The following is a 19,975-nucleotide window of genomic DNA, read 5'->3' on the forward strand; positions in this document are numbered from 1 at the left end:
CACACTGAATCCTAAACGTGCGTCAGGCGTTTGAATTCCGTCCTACAGCAGAGATACAGACACATTTAGACTTTATTTATGAAGTTGGCCTGTGTTATTTTTGGGGCGGGGTTTTGGCAGGTAATCTCATGAGAAAAACTGTTGTACAGTTCCTGGCTAACTAAACGGATGTGCTGTGAAGTAAAAGTGAAGAGGGACGTCTAGTCTGTGTATATTTTACCTTTTGGATTTAATGCTTGACCAAAATGAGAAGAAAGCCATGAAAGCTGCACATGTGTGTTCCAGAGAGGGTCTTTCATCCCGGCGCAGGGTCCTGTCTCTCAGGTAGAGTCTCAGTCTGGATACAGGCTCTGCATCATAATCTACAACTAACACACTCATCCATGTGTTCATTTATGTAGTTATCTGTACAATATGTGATCACAATCAATAGTATATATTCAGGCTCGTAAGTATATTTTTTTGGGGAAAAAATGTCATTTATAATAGAGATCTAAAAGTATATTGCATAGACATTACATTATGCAACATTTAACACCACTTAGTCTTAAATATTGTCTTAATAAATGTAAGAAATCTTTATTATTTAAGCATCATCCCAAAATGTGTGACAATTAATTCTTTTCTATTTATTGGTGTTGTTGGAGTGAGCAGAGCTCAAAGCAGAGGAGAAATGTCATCTTGTGTCATGATGCAGCTTGTGACAATTGACCATCTCAGAATAAAGCATACAGATGTGATCATTTCACTTCTTTGTAGTTATTCTGCAAAATATTCTGTATCACTCAGCTTTTTTTTAGTTCATTACAATAATCAAGAGCCCCGGGACATGTGCTTTTGTGTGGCTCTTGGTCATAGCTTCATACAGTCTAGTCCAGTGAAACCATTTTAATAATATTTTCAGTCTTTCCCAACTGTACAGAGACTTAATGTTTGTCCTGCATTACATTTCTAGGTGTGACCAAGTCTAGCACCTGATAAGATAGTCACACAGGATCTTGAATTTTAAATGTTTCCTTTTTCAAAGATTAGATACAAATTAAACATGAAAATAAAAAGTCAGAACCAAAACATTTTATTCTTTTGAGTACAGACCAAATGTGTTATTAACTTCTTTCCTTGTCATTTCCAGATTTTCTTTGTCACAGTATTTGCGGTTACACCTGGTTCTTGCCCTATGTGCAGGTAAAATGTGTCCTTAGAAGTTACATATGTGCCTTAGGTAGTGTTATGTAGTTTACCTCTGCCTAAACAAGTTCTATTTTTAAAACTCACATACCAGCCCAGCTTTGTAATTTGCACATTCATCCATGGCCTTATGGTTTTTAAGTGAACATAACCTGTTCTTCTAGTTAGTCTCTGTTGTTAAAGCAGAGAGACGTCACATTTATACAGTTTCCATGTGGAGGTGGAAGTAACAATATATTATTACTGTATCAAATGTAATGTAGCTTTTGTTTGATGTTGCCTTTTGCTAACAGGAGGAACTGGTGCGGATGTAATTGACAGTAACTGAATTGTAGGATAGTGCTATTCACAGGGTTCAGCTTCCCGTTTATAGGTTCCATAATATAGTTTTGAATTGTTTATTGCCATGGCAACGGCAATTTTTCATCACTCTAAAACCCATTTTGTCTTGTTGATAATATCTTTTCTTCCTTAGGTTTTGCAGCTCCTGCCTCCGCACAGTCTGCTCAAGGTAAATCTGAAAAGATACTCACAGCAGTTACAACAAAATACAGTATATTTTTAGGAATATAGGAAATGGTTTACATACATTTTACTGTTACTTTACCACTTGTATTTATTATTGCAGGAGGAAATATTGTCTATTTCATTGAAGTCACAGTTGAAGGAACAGAATCAGGAATAAATGAACAAGACATTAATCTCTTTGTATGTAAATTAAAATAACAGATATACATGAATACATATAAATGATGGTCATATGATTTGTGTTGTATATTTCTTTCAGCTTCAGCCAGTCTTTGAAAACAATCTACAAACATGTACAACAACAACAACACCCGCAACCTCAACCAGAACATTTTTTACAAGCACTTTTACAAGCACTGCTATGCCAACCACATCAGTACCAAACATAACAAGTGATACAACTGTTAGTGCAAGTACTACTGCCAATGCAAGTACTACTGCCAATGCAAGTACTACTGCCAATGCAAGTACTACTGCTAGTGCTACTAGTGCAGTCACTACTACAGTGAGTACACCTGCTAGTACTGCTACAACCGCTATTACTACAAGTGCACCTGCCATTACTACTACTACTGTTGTTTCTACTTCAACAAGTACACCTGCTAGTACCACCACAAGTGCATCTGTCAGTACTACTACTAGTGTTGTTTCTACTTCAACAAGTACACCTGCTAGTGTTGCTACAAGTGCAATTACTACAAGTACACCTGCTAGTACTGCTACAAGGGCAATTACTACAAGTACACCTGTCAGTACTACTACAAGTGTTGTTTCTATTTCAACAAGTACACCTGCTAGTGCTGCTACAAGTGCAATTACTACAAGTACACCTGCTAGTACTGCTGCAAGTACTGCTACTACCATTTTAACAAGGTCACAGGCAGACACAACTCCTACTACTGTCACAGTAACACTCATGACCACAGAAGCAGACGTGTTAACATCGACCTCAGCAGGAGTCACTACAGAGGACGGAGGCGGAGGAAAGAACAGACCATCAAACAGTCCCAACGAAAACTCAAACAATCAAAGGAAGGCTCGGGACACAAGGTGGTTTTCAGTAATAGTTATAATGTTGCATCATTTAATGTGTTTTAGATTGTAATGTCAGTAATGTGTTTTTCCCAGTGTGATTACAAAGGGATTGTTTAAGGTAAGAAAATCTAACTATTTAATGGTACACTCTGAGTTTTCTGGTGGTGTTCTTATTGCTTTCCCTGGAATGGTCCTCAGTGTGGCTTTTTGCTTTCTATTTTGCATTTCTATAACCAGAAAACTCCACATGTTTGCTCAAAAATATCTTGAAAGAAATGCTTTCTTAATGTCACCTTTCCACAGATCTGACTTGTAACTTCTGGTGTCTGTCACCTGTTTGTCTCCATGGAGATGGACATGTTTAATACCATACTGTGGAACATTCTAGGCAAGTAATAACATCTCCATGGAGACAAGCAGGTGATGGATGCTCCATCAGAAAAGTTACATAGTGCAGCTTTAAGAAAGTGTTAAATGCACCTACAACTATTAAATGAATGTTCATTGGATTTTTTTTGCAGATTTCTGAAGTAGACTGTGGGAACAAAACATTTTTTACGTAAGATTTGTTTTGTTTTTTTTAATTAAATGATGTTAAGCTATAATAGTCCCACCATATCACCATGTGTTTATTTGTTCAGACCGACCACTTGTTTTGTGTCTTTGACACTGGAGGAGAGCGTTGACCCTTGTTGCATCCTGCGGACTCTGTGTTTAGCCAGTGAATCATCCACCAACTTCACCATGAACTGGACATGTGCAGGAAAAGCAGGTAAAAACATAAATACCATCTCAATGTGTTAAACAGCTATGGCATATCATCATTTTAATATTGTATTCTCCTAATATATATAAACTGGGCCATAATATTGTTTTTGCCCATGTTAGGTCTTCTGCCAAATACAAATGCCACATTCAGTAATGCTCCAGAAAATATCTGCGTTTATACAGAACAAGAACAATCTGCACAATGGTAAGATTTTTAAATGTCATTTGCATGTGAGTCTGGGATAAACATTTTAACTGTAACTAATGTTTTTGTTTTGTTTGTTTGTTTGTTTGTTTTTTATCAGTGATGCATATGAAATTCAAAGTGCAGGTAATGGAGCAGTGCTATTGCTTTAATTGAAATCTCAATGCAACTGTTACAAATTGATTATCCAACAAATCAACACAATTATTATTTCTTCCATTCATCTGAGGCACATTTCTTTATATTTGTGTTTTATTCCTTCCAGAAAACAATTGCAATTGCTCATCTTACTGCAGTAACACAGGTTAGTCTGTTTTTTAAATCAATTAAGACGGGATTATCATTTCCCAACTAACAATGTCCTCCATGTTGTGCATTTTCAGATGCATATTACGTCTTCAGTGTAACAATAGACGATCCCTTGATAACTAACTCAACCATTCTCTCTCTAGTACGTATCAGAATGTAGTTTTACCTTTTTTCTGGCACCAAATAAAATGTTTAAGTCTGTAATAATATGTCTATTATTTCAGTTTTCAAGTGTGACAAATACACCTGGATGTCCTTTGTAAGTCTATCCTACACTCCCTAAACATTAAGATGCCTTTTTCAGAAGTATAATACTAATTTTCTCGTTTTTTTGCAATATTATAATATTAGGTGTCCTGAAATTGCGTCTAGTTACAAGGTAATCATTTTCAACATGAATGCCACAATCTCAAATAGATATATGTTTTAATATAATAGTGCTTTCCTTTTAGAATGCTAGCATCTATTGCAGTGCCACGTGAGTTGAAATTTGCCTCATTGTGTCGTCAAAATGTGTCGTGTAAAGTCATGTTGATTCATATTCTGTAACAGATCTCCACCCACCTGCACAGTGCTTTTACTCTTCACCGAGGAGGTTTCTATCTGCGTCTTGTCAGAAGTGGTCACAACTTTGCTTGGACAAAAAGACATTACCATGAATGAGTTGAGACGGGCTGGTATGTGGTCACAAAGTTAATAGTTGGACTAAATTATATGTAAAATATCTGAAGTGATTTCCTGTATGTCACATAGCAATCTGTAGAAAAGGAAATGCTGATCAACTATTACAGACGTCATGTATAGTAGATATAGAAGAGGAAAAAAATATAAAACCCGATAAGCCCTGCGAGTCAAACTTTGACAGTTGGTTTGTATTGGAGACGTTGTCTAACTTGACATTTAAATGGACAGTGATGTAAAATAGATATTTTCCTCTTGCTTCTCCAGTGACCCAGAAGACCCAGTGATAGTACTACTGAATGAACAGTGTGAGCTGGCAGAAGGTTAGTAGACTACTTACTATTTTCCCAAAAAAACAGTGATAAAATTTTTAAAAAGTACAATGTAATATTTCACACTAAAACACTAAACAAGGAAAATATATAATTAAATGTTCGGAAAACATAGGAAACTATTTCAATAAACTTTCAAGATGTTCTATGAACAACTGTATTAGATCATAATGTGGAGTTTAGTAATTACTAAGTAAGTCATTTATAGACGACTGTACATTTATTACTTCATTTACTTAAATGAGTTATAATTGCATTTGTTTAATACTGTTTGTAGTGGGCCTGTGTCTTAATCTTGTGTTCTCCTTGTGTAGCCACAGCTGATGAACTTCTGGCACTGACCAAAGATGCCTCTAAACTGAACTCCACTCAAATCAATCAAATAGTGTCAGCACTGGAAAATCTTCTTTTGGGCCCCAACGTCAGCCTGGCACTAGGAAACACCAGTGTAGAAATTGTCAGCAATCTTCAAAATGCAACCCTGGAAGCAGTGGACGAATCCAAAAACAGGTCTGGCCTGCTGCAACACCTGTAAAAGATTTTGTGACAATAGCACTTTATTGACATTTATCTCTTTTAGAATCATGGGAATAGTTGATACAGTTGGTCAGAAGATAGTCCTCAGGAATTTCACAGAGTCCCTCCTGAGTGAAGCTGTGGCTCTTTCTGTGCAAAAGGCAAATGGGACAAACTTTGAGGAAACATACTTCTCCATCTCAGATCCAAACAATGTACAGGTTGGTTATTTAATATTTATAAATAATATCAACAACAACTGCACTTAGTAACTTTACTGTTGGGGGCATCTGCTTTTCTCTGTGGAGATGATATTGCTTTGCCTTAATTATTCTTATTGTGATGGATGTCGTCTTTGCAAAGAGCCGACCTGAATGTAACACAATTTCATCATTTCAGTTGACGTAATAAGCTATTTTAGTCCTTCCTGCAAAACGGGACCTGAAAGCTAAAGACAAAATAGCCTAGAAAAAATCATTTAAACTTTACCAGTATTTTGATTGATGAAATTGTCTCTTGCGTTCACAGGTGGAGTCTAGTGCCCCACGTGCAGTGACAAAGGAGTCCTCTGTACCTCAAGGCTCCATTAGGCTGCCACAGACCATCACTGAAAACCTCTCAGAGGAGGAACGACAAATGCTGTCCAGGGTCCAGTTCAACTTCTATCAAAAGAGCACACTATTTCAGGTGTGCTATTTCATTGTTGATTATTTTAGCCATAGTATACAGCTGTAGCTCCTCATTGTTCACACAAAGTACCTACCACCTCAGAAAATGTAGGATTTCTGAGTTGACTGCCACAATGCATGCCTCAAAACAGAACCAAAAAGGCAAAAAAAACAAAAAAAAAAACCCCAACAACAACAAAATCTACAGATGTTATTAACTAAAAGTAAAAAGTTGACCTATTTATTGTAAAATTGATTTCAGTAAAGTAAAGCTACCTTTTGCACTTTGTTATTTTTCACTGCTACAAAAAAGGTTAGGATATAGATACTTTAGTTCCTAATAAATATACACAATCTAATGCACATCCCGAGAACATAGTAATAGCTCATTTATAAACAAAAAAGGAGTACTGTACTACTAAACCAGGACTTAACAATGATCAGACCAATCTGATACAATGAGATTGAAACAAAGGCTTAATGACAGACACATCTTATTTCATTACAGGACAAAGCTTTGGGGAAAAGAATACTCAACAGCGGGATAATTGGAGCAAGTGTTTCCAATTTGACAATCTCTGGACTGCAACAGGGAATTATTATTAACCTAAGAAACATACAGCCTGTTCCTGTAAGTTATTTTTATCTGTGCGTCTGTGTAAGATGCAACTTGTCATTACTAGTAGTAGCCTATTCATAATCTCAGTAGTCTATAAATAAATGACCATAAGGGGCAATCTGCTGTAACAGTAACGTAACAGTTGCTCCTCTAATGCATAAATCTTTGGTAAACATTGATGTCTGTGTGGTGTGCACTGTGCATGTGTTACTCTAAGTGCTCTCATGTTGCTTTATTTTAATTCTAGGCAAATTATGCGGCTTCATGCGTGTTTTGGGATTTCACACTTAATGGTAGGTTTTTATAGATACAGCCTTAGTGAATATGCAGTAAAATTAAGAACAATATTAGTCATATTTATTTTCCAGATGGGTCAGGTGGGTGGAATGCAGAAGGATGTTCTGTCCAAAACACTACAAACAGTGAGACCATTTGCAGCTGCAGCCATTTAACAAGTTTTGGAATACTTCTGGTAAGTTTAACCCTTATCACAGAAAAGGTTTTAATTAAAAGACACATTTGTGAAATGTTTTATTTATGCATTTATTGTCTTAGAATCCAAACCGGGAGGTGACTTTCAGTCGACTCCAGGCCACGATCCTTACTTTTATTACATACATTGGCTGTGGCATCTCTGCAATATTCTTGGCTGTTACCCTCCTCACTTACATAGCTTTTGGGTGAGTGCCATATGAATTCCTGCATTATTGGTGATCAAAATGTCATAATGTTACATGCCAATACCACACACTTATAAGCAACAAATAATGTGATGCAATATTTACTGCTAAAAATGCATGTGATGTGAAAGTAAGGATGTAAGTTTTGACCAAGAACTAATGAATGGAAATTAGATACCATCATGACAATTAACAGGGCACCATAGCATAGCCCTCATTTTCTAATAAGCTTATTTAAACAGTGTGAGGATGAGGAATGGTCTCTAATAGGTTTCTTGTTGTACTTTGCAGAAAACTCCGTAAAGACATTCCTTCTAAAATCCTGATCCAGCTGTGTTTGGCCTTGCTCCTTCTAAATCTGGTGTTCCTGGTAGACGCCTGGCTGGCTCTCTACCCTGATGCAGTGGGCCTCTGCATCTCTACAGCCTGGTTCCTGCACTATTTTCTGCTGGTTGCATTCACATGGATGGGGCTGGAGGGCGTTCACATGTACATGGCCCTTGTTAAAGTGTTCAACAGCTACATATCTCGCTATATGGTGAAGTTCTCATTGGCTGGATGGGGAATACCCATGATTGTGGTCATCATTGTAATTGCAGTTGACAAAGACAATTATGGCCTTGTGTCCTATGGGAGGTTTTCAGATGGCTCTCAAGATGAGTTGTGAGTCTTTTGTAAAGTTCTTCTTTATTATTTATTGTAATTCTGTTTATTGATATCAGGATTTTTTTTTTAATTAATAGTTCAATTTAACTTTTATTATACAGAATTAGCAAACACAGCTATACAATATTCTACACATGTTGTTTATTAGGATCTGCATTAGCCATTGCCTTGACAAGATCCACATCATAAGAACATATGGAATACAGTTAAATCATATCATATTCATAAAATCCCCTTGCAATGTTTTCAGAAGAATTCAATAATTTGTACAAGTTTTTGCTATAAGTGGCAACCTGTATATACATGGTAAATGCATACCCTTTGCACTATGTGAGATTTTTAATTCCTCTCTTTTCTTTACTCCACAGTTGTTGGATAAAAAATGACGTGGCCTTCTATGTCGCAGTAGTGGCTTATTACTTAGTCATTTTTCTCTTCAACATCATCATGTTTGTTGTAGTCTTGGTTCAGCTGTGTCGAATAAAAAGGCAGAACCCACAGAACCTACAGCATCGGAACACCCTCCAGGACATCCGGAGCGTGCTGGGAATAACGATACTCCTTGGCCTCACTTGGGGCTTTGCATTCTTTGCATGGGGAGAACTCAACCTTCCATTTATGTATCTCTTTGCGATCTTCAACTCTTTACAAGGTGAGTGAGTTTTGAGATAAATTTATACCAGTAAGTCAAGCATAACATCATGACAAATGACAGGTAAATCTGAAACAGCAAATTACCTCTTTATTGTTTATTACACTGGATAGATTTGAACAAAAGTTGTTGCTATGAACATGTCTGTGGCTGCTCTTATTGTGTTTGTAGTGGCCACTGATGACCGGCTCTCAAAAGTGAGTTTTTATTACATTGTTTTATTACATAAGGTTTTTCTTGTTCTGTAGGTTTCTTTATATTTGTGTTTCACTGCGCTGTAAAAGAAAATGTGCGAAGACAGTGGAGAACATATCTGTGCTGTGGAAGCATGAGATTAGCTGAAAACTCAGGTGAGGTTGAACTGATTTGGTGAAACTCACACTCATCTATTATCCTTTGTGCATTGCCTGATTATCTACTTCCTTTTCTCATCACTATTTTACTATTGTCAGAATGGAGCCGCACCGCGACACAGAAAACAGAAAAGCAGTCATCAATGACTAAAATAAGACCCCTTCATTCATCAGAATCCAACAACTCATCCAGCTCGTCTTCATACCTCGTCAGTGACATCTCTGAGCCCATGAATGGCTATGGTGAGTGAGCCGTGATTATCTGCTGTTTATCTATTTTTATGTGAATATGTGACAATGACCTGTATCTTAGCTCCTCCTGCAGCTTTTTTAGAGTTACACAAGCTAAGTGATCATTTATTTAGTGGCATGAAAATCCTTTTAATGCAGGATCATACATTTTTGAGACAGAATGTACAGTCGGTATGTAACACCCATTTGGAGTTTCAAACTATTTATATAGAAGCGTCAAAAGTCCTCAAAATGACTCAGAAAACAGGAAACTGATCCTCATAAATACTGTTGGGTTTCAGGGAGTCCACTTTCTGATCACATAATAGCAGCAGATGAAGACCCCAGAATGGACGTGGTACTCAACGAGATCAACAGTCAATACCGACGCCTTTAGTCACAGCACTATGGACAGACTAAATATGGAAGGAAATGTAGTGTTCATTTTATTTTTGAACAAATAATTATTACTGAAATCACTTTACAAACATGCACTTATTTACTATGAGAAAATATGTATTTGTACACATTGTATCAACAAATGTTTTTCATTTATAAATGTTGATTTGATTATTGGTTATTGTTACTGGTAAAAAGTAACAATTAAGGTGCAGCACTTATGTGGAAAGCAAAAATAAAAAATCTGTCATACTCTAAAAGATAAACACAACTGGTTCAGTTCTATTATGCTACCTTACTGTAGTTTTTAAGACCATTTTAGCATCTGCCCATGGACAGCAGATGAAAAATAGGCTTTTGGCTAATTCTGGTAGATTTACAGTAATGGTGATTAATGTACACTGTCCCTGTGAAATAAAAGAAAACTTGAATACACTCATTGACCCTCAGCTGAGAAAGGCACTTCAAAATGTATTTAAAATATTTGGTGATTTAATTGTTTTACTTCATCTTGAGATGTATGCACTTAAAAGCACTGGGTGCAATAGTGTTTTGTACATATACATTTTAAATGTGAATAAATATTTCTGTATACTTTTAGTGTGCTTTTTATTTTTTTTGCATAAATAAATCCATAACAACTAATTAACTTAGAAGTATCCAACTAAAAACACCAACGTTTTGAATCATCACCACAAAATCAGAGAAAAAACACTAGACAGTTTCTCCATCAAAATACAATTTAATATGTAATGGCCAGTAAAGTGGGACAACAGCGTTTTTGGTGAAATCATATTGAATAAATAAAAGTGTGTCCCCAAAAGATTCATCCATCTTAATTGAGTACTGTATATGCAGCTACATTCACCGTCCTTTACATGCACCTAAAACAGTCTTTAAAAAATGTAAAACAAAATCAAAACAAACATAAACAGCACAAACACAAAGGCGGCGTTAAAGTGTGGAACCATTTCCCTTTTAAAACACATTCAGACAACAGTCTTTTTGGGCATCATCACATTTTGTCACCACAAACAATCACATTTGAGTGCCAGTAACAATAACATTTTAAAAACCCGCGTCGTTTGGGTTGAAAGTAGTAATCGGCCTATCAGACAACTCAAGTAATGTCAAATTTTCAAAGTAAGTAAAAAGTAAAAAAAGTAAACACTTGTGAGATGAGCTACATCTGTGTCTTATCAGTGTTTATAAGCAAGAGTACAAGTACATGCAAATGGACATTCATTATCAAGTAACAAAACAAGCCAATGAGCTGCATCAAAATAAAACAACTAAAAGCAGTAAAACTTGGAAGCATAATCCATACTGCATATTATAGAGGATGACAGAGGGGGTGAGTAAAACAGTCACCTTTATTTTAAGGTGTGTTCAGACCGTTTCAAAGGTTTTTAATTAACAAAGTGTTGCAGGAAACTCTGGGGTGTTTTTCTTAATGACAATTTACTGTTTTAGTTTGCATTAAATCTTGTCGTGTATTAGTTACACTTGTAATAAAAAGGTTTACAACAATGTTGTATTATTTCAAACCAATAAAATTGTACACTGCAGATCAGTCTTTGACAGTCTGAACATGCCTTTAGGACACAGCAGAAACGGAAGCATTCACATTTCAGCGGCGGGGATTCAAGCAGATAAAATATTATTTCTTCCACACGGTGTAGAAAACCCATCTGACATTAAATATTAAGGAAAACTAAAGTGGAAAATTTGACTTTATGTTATACATTATACCAAACGCATATGCATGAATGAATATGATGAAGTGCTTAAAGGATACAGCTCCAGGTAGGAGGGCACACACACCACCTCTTTAGAGAAACCCACAGGACACGAGAGTTTCCCCAGCTGCTCCTCATACAGACTCAGTGCCTCTGTCAGATTCACACTGTTCCCCTGTTTCACATATTTTGACAAGTTATTAAAATACACTTCTGTGAGGTTATTGAAAGGAAAATGTAATAATCCAGGGATAAAAGTTTGCGAAAGACAAAGCTTACCTGTGTGAAATATTTCCCAGTGGAACAAAGGACTTTAATTGACAGATCTAAAATGAGACGTAGAAACTCCCATGTCGAATCTGGAATAAACCACACACATTTAAGAGTGTAAAAATAAACAAAAGCAAAGAAGTAAGAGCAATTCATACATACCTTCCTCTGGCTCTGTGGATATCGGAACAGCAGTAAGATCATTGATAACATAATCAAATGTCTTTCCATCATGAACATATTTCTTCAGCACAGGAACGCAGTCCTCCACCAATATCTGAAAAGAGCCATTTAAAAAAGACTTTAAAACCACTAAAGGTTAATAAAATCCACAAGCCAAGAAAGTACTTACTTGGTAACAGTCTCCCTTCAAGTTGTCCAGAATATTGCCACAAGTCTTCCTCATGTGCATTTTGCACCCGTCTATTACTTTCTGGTCAATGTTTACATTTCATTAGGAAAATATCACAGTTACAGTTACAGTTACATGTAAAGAGGATTGAGATTTTAGTTTAACACAGTTATTTAAAGGATATCTCCACCATTGTGACCATCTTTGGCTTTTGTTTCACTACTTCAGCAAGAATTCCACCATCACCACCACCTAAAATTAACACCTCTTTTCCAGCATAATTCTCTTTTCCGCTTCCCATAATGGCTTGAGTATATGCCAAATCACTCTCTGCCAAGTCTGCAAGGAAAAACAAAATAAGCACTTAAGTACTTTATCACTACATATGCAATGAATCTTAACAGATCTTATTTAACCACTCATTTAAGAATGAATGTCCGTTTATATGAAATATTGTTGCTGCACTTACTAACGTCACCATTGAGGACCAAGATATTCCCAAACTGTTGTGAGTGTAAAATCTTAATGTTTTGGTATGGAGAATCCTCTTCATACACCACGCGGTCAATGTCATACTCTATGAGCCTGCCGTCGGCTGTGGGCCAGTACCTGTCCACCTTTGCTCCACGTACGAGAGGGGGGAGTCTACAGGAAAAAGCACAGTGATCACATTAACATCACCTTACTCATCTTACTCATTATTCTAGGTTACCTTTTAATCCTTGTAATATTGCCATGTAAGAGAACTTTAAGTTTCTTTTCCAGTGCATTTAAAAGCTGTGAAATATTGACATACATATATTACACATACTGCATAATAGAAAGTGGCATTCTGATTGATGCTACACTTACATTGTCTAGTTGCACAATGTTATCATCATCATAACACTGCAGATCAATGGTGACTAAGCCTTGGGAATGCACTCGAAGCATCAAAAGTCTGTAGCAAGAAAATTAAAACAATATTCTACATTTTCACACTAACAGTGACCTAACTATCATATTTACTACATCTTTAAATTATAAATGAAGTCTCACCGGCCATTCTTGCCCACAAAAGTGGCGAGGCAGCCATGTCCATCTGTGTCATGAAGAGTCTCTGTCATTTCCTGCTCATGAAATATGGACAGGAGGCTCTGCACTGTGGAGGCACAGTCAACTGGAACAAACACAACACATGTGCATACAGAACTATCGGTTTATTCACATGCTATTACAGGCTATCAACAACATGACCATATTTAACAATTGCAATGAACTAACCTTAAAGTAACTTTCTTAATAAGAGATTTAACACTTGGTAGTAAATATTTTTTGAGCAACTCTTACTTTCAAGATGATTCCTGTCATATGTGCAGTTTAATAAACAGATGAGTGCTCTTCTAATGGCTGTTGTATTGTACCTTTGCTGTGGGGGTGATGTTAAAGTATTAAGTGTACATATACCATTTGCTTTTCAAAATAAAATATAAACAAAGCCCAATAGTTAACATTAATGCTAATGCCTTTATCCCTATTGGCATGCAAACACCCTCAGCCGACCTAAACCCACATCAATAAAACGATTTTGTTTTGAAGGACAATGTGACACTCGCAGGTTAATATTAGCAGGTTAATATTAGCATGCTAGTTAGCCGTTAGCATGCTGCGTGACGAGCCTGGGCTGCACGCGCGTACCTGGCGTGGAGAGGCAGACGTCGAGGGTGTAATGTCGCAGTGCCATGTCTCTGTGCAGCCGTCATCCATGCCTGGGACAGACGGGCTGAGGGAATGTCAGGAGTCGTCCGTAAGGTGTTTAGCCTGCCTTTTGAATGAACGAAGCACAGCCACAGGCGACTGCGGCAGGGGGCGGTGACACAAATCCTGCAGTGAAACCGGAGCCGAGCAGCAGCCTATCCCCTGTCCTATCTCCCCCAGAGAGCAGCCTATCCCCTCTCCTATCCCCTCCCCTATCCCCCCCAGAGAGCAGCCTATCCCCTCTCCTATCCCCTCCCCTATCCCCCCCAGAGAGCAGCCTATCTCCTATCTCCTATCCCCTCCCCTATCCCCTGTCCTATCTCCCCCAGAGAGCAGCCTATCCCCTCTCCTGTCCCCTCTCCTATCCCCTCTCCTGTCCCCTCTCCTATCCCCTCCCCTATCCCCTGTCCTATCCCCCCCAGAGAGCAGCCTATCCCCTCTCCTATCCCCTCCCCTATCCCCCCAGAGAGCAGCCTATCCCCTCTCCTATCCCCTCCCCTATCCCCCCCAGAGAGCAGCCTATCCCCTCTCCTATCCCCTCCCCTGTCCCCTGTCCCCTGTCCTATCTCCCCCAGAGAGCAGCCAATCCCCTCTTCTGTCCCCTCTCCTATCCCCTCTCCTATCCCCTCCCCTATCCCCTGCCCTATCTCCCCCAGAGAGCAGCCTATCCCCTCTTCTGTCCCCTCTCCTATCCCCTCTCCTATCCCCTCCCCTATCCCCCCCAGAGAGCAGCCTATCCCCTCTCCTATCCCCCCAGTGAGCAGCCAATCCCCTCCCCTATCCCCTCCAGATAGAAGCCTATCCCCTCCCCTATCCCCTGCCCTAGCCCCTGCAGAGCAGCAGCCTATACCCTCCCAGAGTACAGGAAGTGCCCCGACCACAGCCTCTGCCCGCAGCGAGGGGAGAACACTACGGAATACTGAATACCCCAAAATAGACATGGCCCAATCAGAGTACTCTGAATACTCTGAATACTGTTTGACCGAGTTGCATTATATCAGAGTAAAAACAGCTTGATTTTTGTTGCACTGTTGGTAATGCATTTGCATGAATTACCGTCATGTATTTAATTTAGGAAAGTAAATAGGCCTAGGTAGGCCTATTCAAAATTCATATTCAGAATATGTATTTTTGGTTGTCTACATGTTCGTTTAGGCTGCTTCCCAACATTGACTGTCTACTACCAACAATGTGACTTTTTCTGCACAGCCCTGATCCTGAAGCAGAACAATGGACAGGGAATGAGTGTTTTCTCAAGAGTGACAGAATTATCCTTCTCTTCCAAAATTTTGTAAGAAATGGACTGCCGTAGTAGACTATCCAAACATATATCCAAACTAAAAAGACACCTCAAAAAATACAGGTGTGCCATCAATTGTAGTCTCTTGTGGTTTCTTGTCCGGTCAACACTTAGGCTAGCTGTCTTTTTTTCAGTCTGTGATATCAAAGAATTTCAGTAAGCAGTCTTTTTAGGGTGTGAATGTTTTATGTTCATGTTTTATTGCGGTATACAGTATGTTGGAAACTCTCAGTGGAATAACAAAAAACATTTTAAAAGGCAACATTTGGATATGGCCCATAGACTGTATATATAAAAACAGTCTACAACTATACAGTCTATGATATGGCCCCATATCAAGTCCAGGTAATTATTTATCAACTGTGATAAGTACAAAATAGAGAGACAATAACAATCATCAGGCAACCACAGATGAATAAATGAATAACCTAATTAGGTTCAAAAGTAGACCTGCTGTATTTTAGTATGTAGCCTATAGCCTCAATGCCACAACAGAGCCCTTATATCTAAATTGTATACAAATATACTTACATAATCAGAAAGTAAACCCCCCACAATCAAAGGCATCAAAGTCTGAGCCAGCCATCTCAAAGTCAAAGGTGTTAAAGTGAGGAGAGTCCAGTCCCGGGCTGCTGGAGTGGTACGTCCCAGTTGGGTCTATGCCAGCGAAATCTGAGTTGGGGGGTAAATCGGGAGCTTTGGCTTCCAGATTAGAGGGGGAGCATGCACCAAGGTAACCCAAAGCTGAGGAGGCAGCAGCTCCTCCCATCAGCAAGTACACAGCCTTCATGGCCTGGGCATTGTTGATAGTGCCATGGCGCAGACATCCCATTGAATGTGCATGTCCCCTGTACTGCTGAGAACGTAGAGCATTCCTGCCTGTAACATGAACATACAAGTTATTGTTGTACAAACAACCTCAAGTAAAAAAGCTTTAAATTATGTTAACGCACCCCCCTCTCTTGGTGACCCACAGGTTCCTGCTGCTGGGCAGGAGGCCTCTGTACTGCTGATGGGAGGAGTCAGTGGATCTCTGTCTGGGATCTGCTCCGACCTCAAATCTTTAAGAGTGATGTTTGGTGGCACCTGATGCCTCTTACAGGGAATGGCTTGTTTCACTTTTTTCAGTATATTTAGCCACTGACTGAAAAAAAATAATCATGTTACGCAATAATGATGATTCATTCATCAGGATTATGTCATGTCCAGCGCTACCTGCAGTCTGCAGCATTGTCTGCGAGCAGTAGAAGATACTTGTTCTGGTGGAGTATGAGAGCAAAGCAGCAGCTCCGACTTCCGCCTGGGGGTAACTTGGGCAGGTCGAGGATGTCTTTGCCCTCTGCAATGGCCTCACAGTCACTCTGCAGAGACACCAGCTGATCAGGGGAAGATGTGGCATTGTGGCAAACCAGCAGGCTGCCCTCAGGAGTCAGGAGCACAAACCGTTTCTTCCACTGCTTGAAGAAGAAGCCACCTTAATGCAGAAAAAAAATCAAGAAAGTGATACCCAATCATTACTAAGTGTCATCCTCACAGACATCATAGCATTGGTAGCAGTGTGCAAAAGGATTAGAGCCAGTCTATCATCCGCAGAGATTAAAGGCAGTCAGATGGTTGAAAGATTAGATATGGGTTTTTCAAACTACTACATTGCCCCATTCACACAGTCACATCACCCACACCCACAAACCAAATAAACTGTTACAAAGAAGAAGAAAAAACACTTAAACAATCTAATTCTAAAATATACCAGATAGCAGCTATACAATATAATATTTGTGGCTGTTTTTGTAAAGACACCATAGAATGCATGAATTAAATGTTAGTATACTGACTTATTATCTACAGATTAAAATAAATGTTTGCTTTTATTAAATTTTTTTATTCCTACAATGACCACAAGTACCCCAGAATAAAAAGTTTATTCAGAAAGACTCTTTTAAACTATATATGCATTATTAATATATAGTTTAACTAATTGTGATATAAATTCATAAATTAAGTTAGTAAGTATTGTACTCACCATACATCCGTAGCGTCCCCTGATGTATCCCTGTAGTGTTCATGTCTGTAGCGGTGGTGAAACAGAGCGCAGTTTGAGTTCTATTGAGTAAAAGCACATGAGGCTCAATGTGAGTTTTAATGCTCCGCACTAATCCTCATTCACATGGGATGTTCTATACGGAAACCCGGTTTAGCTGCTTAATACACAAAAACATAGGAATGGTTTGGAAATGGCTGTAGTCATGCAAGCAGGAAGGGGGTAAATTTAAAATTTTACTTCAAATTTAAATGTAATTAATGTTTTTAATTTAAAACTTTAATTACGTTTTAAATGCAATGGCTTTGATTTAAGATACTTGGCACCTTTCAAGATACTCACAATGTTCTATAATGTATTTTTTCATTCACTGTGGTGGTAAAATATTGCTTAGTTTTTTGTTTATTTTATATGTTTGAGCAACATTCAGTTGTGCCAAACATGTAGACCTACAGATAAAAGGAAAGAAAACATTTGTTATCAAAACGAGTAGGTCTAGAGGCTCCAGTGTGTGCCATCAGCCCATCTGACACAACACACCCCATCAGTGCTACATGCAACTTGACTGACATGTCATGCCAAAGGATACACTAAAGTCTAGTCTATACTTTGCAGGGTTTGAATTGTTGACCTTCTGGTTGGTGGAAGAATGTACAAACCTTTGAGTCACTGTTGCCTAATTTTGTAAAAGTCCTTGGATGGACATTGCAGATTGGCCTTGGCTGGAGTGTGTTTCATGCTGAATACATACTCATCAAATCAAAGAAATGTAATTATTCAAATGGTTAAATAAGCCTCATAATGAACATTAGAATATTAATTGAATAACTATTAAATGTGTCATTTAGCCTCAGTAGAAAATTGTTACATGTAGACAGTTTTTTATGAAAGTTGTTGGCCTATATTTATTCGTATGAAAGTGAAATCTACTGCCTGTTTTGTTATATCTGATGATTTGAATTTTTTGATGACGATGCAATTGTATTCCATATTCTTCTGTGCATTTCCATGAAAATGCACTTGTTGGGTAAAACCACGAGGAAAGAGGACATAAAACAAAATAGTAGTATTGAAATTGGACACTGCAAGGCTGCCTGAACATTTATGGCAGTGTAAAGTAGCTAATGTGACAAAATATTTGGGTGATGAAGAGAGGAGAAACATTGATGAGTAAAAGTTTATACATGACAAAATATGTTTTAAATACATTGATTAGTTTGCAGTTTTTAATAAAGCCAGTTTGGTCACAATATTTAGACATATGATGAATGCGATGAGCCAGGACTCAAGCGCAGACTTTAATGTCAGTGTTGAGGAGTAATAAATAATATAATATATATAATAATAATATAAAATGACTGCATACAGTTATATTATCTTATCTTTATTTGGTTTAGGTAGACTAGTAATTATTGCTTGATTTGGATCATTAATGGTGGGATTGAATTCCTGATCTTCTCTTTTGTGAAAACCACCTACTAAAATGCTAAATATATAATGGGAAAATGATTATTTGGTATGGACTTAGCGATTACACTGGATAAGCCAGATCCATGGTTTAAGTGTTATAGCAAAAATGCTTGTTTTCAACACCTGTCCACAGAAGGCTTATATAGGGCCATGGGATGAAAATTTAAATGTACTCTTTGTGTAAATGAAGAGACCTAGACCTGACATTAACATGTGTGAAGGCTCTGTCCCATCCTCCAGAAAAGCCTTTGTTGTCTTGACTGACCTAAGGTATAAAAATTCATTATCTCATGGGTGTGAAACAAAAGTCACTCTGCTTTGAAATGTATGTAGCTTTATCATTCTGGTATCAATACTCAGAGCTCACATGCTCTAGGGGAGAGATTTAGAGAGACTTGGGATGCTGGGAGGCTGCTAGTGTGTGGCCAGGGCAGATCTGGGCCCTGTCCTGGACAGGGTGGTTTTGTATTTCTAAACTCACCAGGTTTCACAAATGGATTACATTTCATCTAGAACTGTATTTTTTTCCACAACAGTCATTAAGATACAATACAACATTCATTGTGAAATTATAAACTAAAGGAAGGAGGCACTCGTTATTCATTTACAGTACATTACAATATACAATGTAACTCTTCACTGATTTCAGACATCTGTTAAAAAGTCAGTCTTTTGACATATCAGATACTGTTGTCAAAGTAAAATTTATTCTAATACATACATGATAAACTGAAACATTAATACACAAAAATAAGTAATAGCTTCAATCAGCACTCACTAAAAAGTCCTTCTGAATAAATAACATGGACTGATAAAAACGCTTACAATAAGCTACACAGAGATACCACAACTGACAGTATTATAGTTAATGAGTAGAGCATATATACTCTAGATCACATAATCATTGATTTGAAATGTTGACATTTGAACTCTTGTTACAAAAAGGCCGGGAATGATTAACCAGTTGAACAAATGTATCTCGGACTAAGAAAGCTGATCTTCATATTGCTTTCTGAAACAGTCTCCAGCAGGGAAGAAGTCCCAGCATCTTTCTTGGTACATTTTCCACACATATGACTCCTAATAAAACATTAAATACATATATTCAACTGAGTTCAGAGATGAATGCTAAAACAAAGCAAAATGCATTATCATTTTTAAACATCTGACTGACCTGGCCTGTGTGCTCAGTTTCATCTTTGTTGATAAGATACATTAAGAAAAACCTGATGGAAA

General features: G+C 37.9%; 4 protein-coding genes across 18 annotated transcripts in view; 1 reads left to right on the forward strand and 3 right to left on the reverse strand.

The window, feature by feature from the left end:
* The first annotated feature begins 109 nt into the window (after positions 1-109).
* Positions 110-10,429, forward strand: LOC117381449 (adhesion G-protein coupled receptor G4). 2 transcript variants are annotated; one of them, XM_055226737.1, is made up of 31 exons: positions 136-324; positions 1,133-1,185; positions 1,664-1,699; positions 1,817-1,896; positions 1,976-2,507; positions 2,547-2,766; positions 2,845-2,869; positions 3,273-3,310; positions 3,393-3,523; positions 3,640-3,724; positions 3,825-3,850; positions 3,990-4,028; positions 4,108-4,175; positions 4,258-4,292; positions 4,385-4,412; positions 4,486-4,511; positions 4,586-4,710; positions 4,787-4,901; positions 4,982-5,037; positions 5,361-5,556; positions 5,627-5,783; positions 6,091-6,249; positions 6,739-6,861; positions 7,097-7,142; positions 7,218-7,321; positions 7,405-7,529; positions 7,821-8,192; positions 8,564-8,847; positions 9,096-9,197; positions 9,300-9,443; positions 9,734-10,287. In XM_055226737.1, the coding sequence occupies exons 1-31, from the start codon at positions 233-235 to the stop codon at positions 9,826-9,828; spliced, it is 3,717 nt and encodes a 1,238-aa protein (XP_055082712.1). In that variant the 5' UTR covers positions 136-232; the 3' UTR covers positions 9,829-10,287. The 2 variants fall into 2 exon arrangements, with proteins under 2 accessions (XP_033834312.1, XP_055082712.1); XM_033978421.2 differs by having other exon boundaries at positions 110-324; positions 1,976-2,766; positions 9,734-10,429.
* Positions 10,430-10,552: 123 nt separating this feature from the next.
* sms (spermine synthase) lies at positions 10,553-14,069 on the reverse strand. Its single transcript, XM_033978436.2, has 11 exons — positions 13,869-14,069; positions 13,230-13,350; positions 13,044-13,131; positions 12,904-12,968; positions 12,661-12,836; positions 12,376-12,530; positions 12,192-12,281; positions 12,002-12,116; positions 11,849-11,928; positions 11,629-11,744; positions 10,553-11,521 (listed from the first exon to the last, which is right to left on the reverse strand). Exons 1-11 carry the CDS (start codon positions 13,912-13,914, stop codon positions 11,491-11,493), a joined length of 1,083 nt encoding a protein of 360 aa, XP_033834327.1. The 5' UTR covers positions 13,915-14,069; the 3' UTR covers positions 10,553-11,490.
* A 1,330-nt stretch (positions 14,070-15,399) lies between these two features.
* LOC129456817 (uncharacterized) lies at positions 15,400-17,294 on the reverse strand. The gene is made up of 4 exons (XM_055226902.1): positions 17,252-17,294; positions 16,444-16,702; positions 16,182-16,372; positions 15,400-16,107 (listed from the first exon to the last, which is right to left on the reverse strand). Exons 1-4 carry the CDS (start codon positions 17,292-17,294, stop codon positions 15,764-15,766), a joined length of 837 nt encoding a protein of 278 aa, XP_055082877.1. The 3' UTR covers positions 15,400-15,763.
* A 2,133-nt stretch (positions 17,295-19,427) lies between these two features.
* LOC117380997 (ryanodine receptor 1-like) overlaps positions 19,428-19,975 on the reverse strand; it is a 42,573-nt gene continuing 42,025 nt past the window's right edge. For all 14 annotated transcript variants that reach the window (XM_055226962.1, XM_055226961.1, XM_055226949.1 and 11 more), the window contains 2 exons: positions 19,914-19,965; positions 19,428-19,819 (listed from right to left, as the gene is read on the reverse strand). In XM_055226962.1, coding sequence (XP_055082937.1) covers positions 19,724-19,819; positions 19,914-19,965 — 148 coding nt within the window. In that variant the 3' untranslated portion in view covers positions 19,428-19,723. The remainder of the gene's footprint in view (positions 19,820-19,913; positions 19,966-19,975) is intronic.

This window comes from Periophthalmus magnuspinnatus, chromosome 14, assembly GCF_009829125.3.
Source record: "Periophthalmus magnuspinnatus isolate fPerMag1 chromosome 14, fPerMag1.2.pri, whole genome shotgun sequence".
Taxonomy (NCBI): Eukaryota; Metazoa; Chordata; class Actinopteri; order Gobiiformes; family Gobiidae; genus Periophthalmus; species Periophthalmus magnuspinnatus.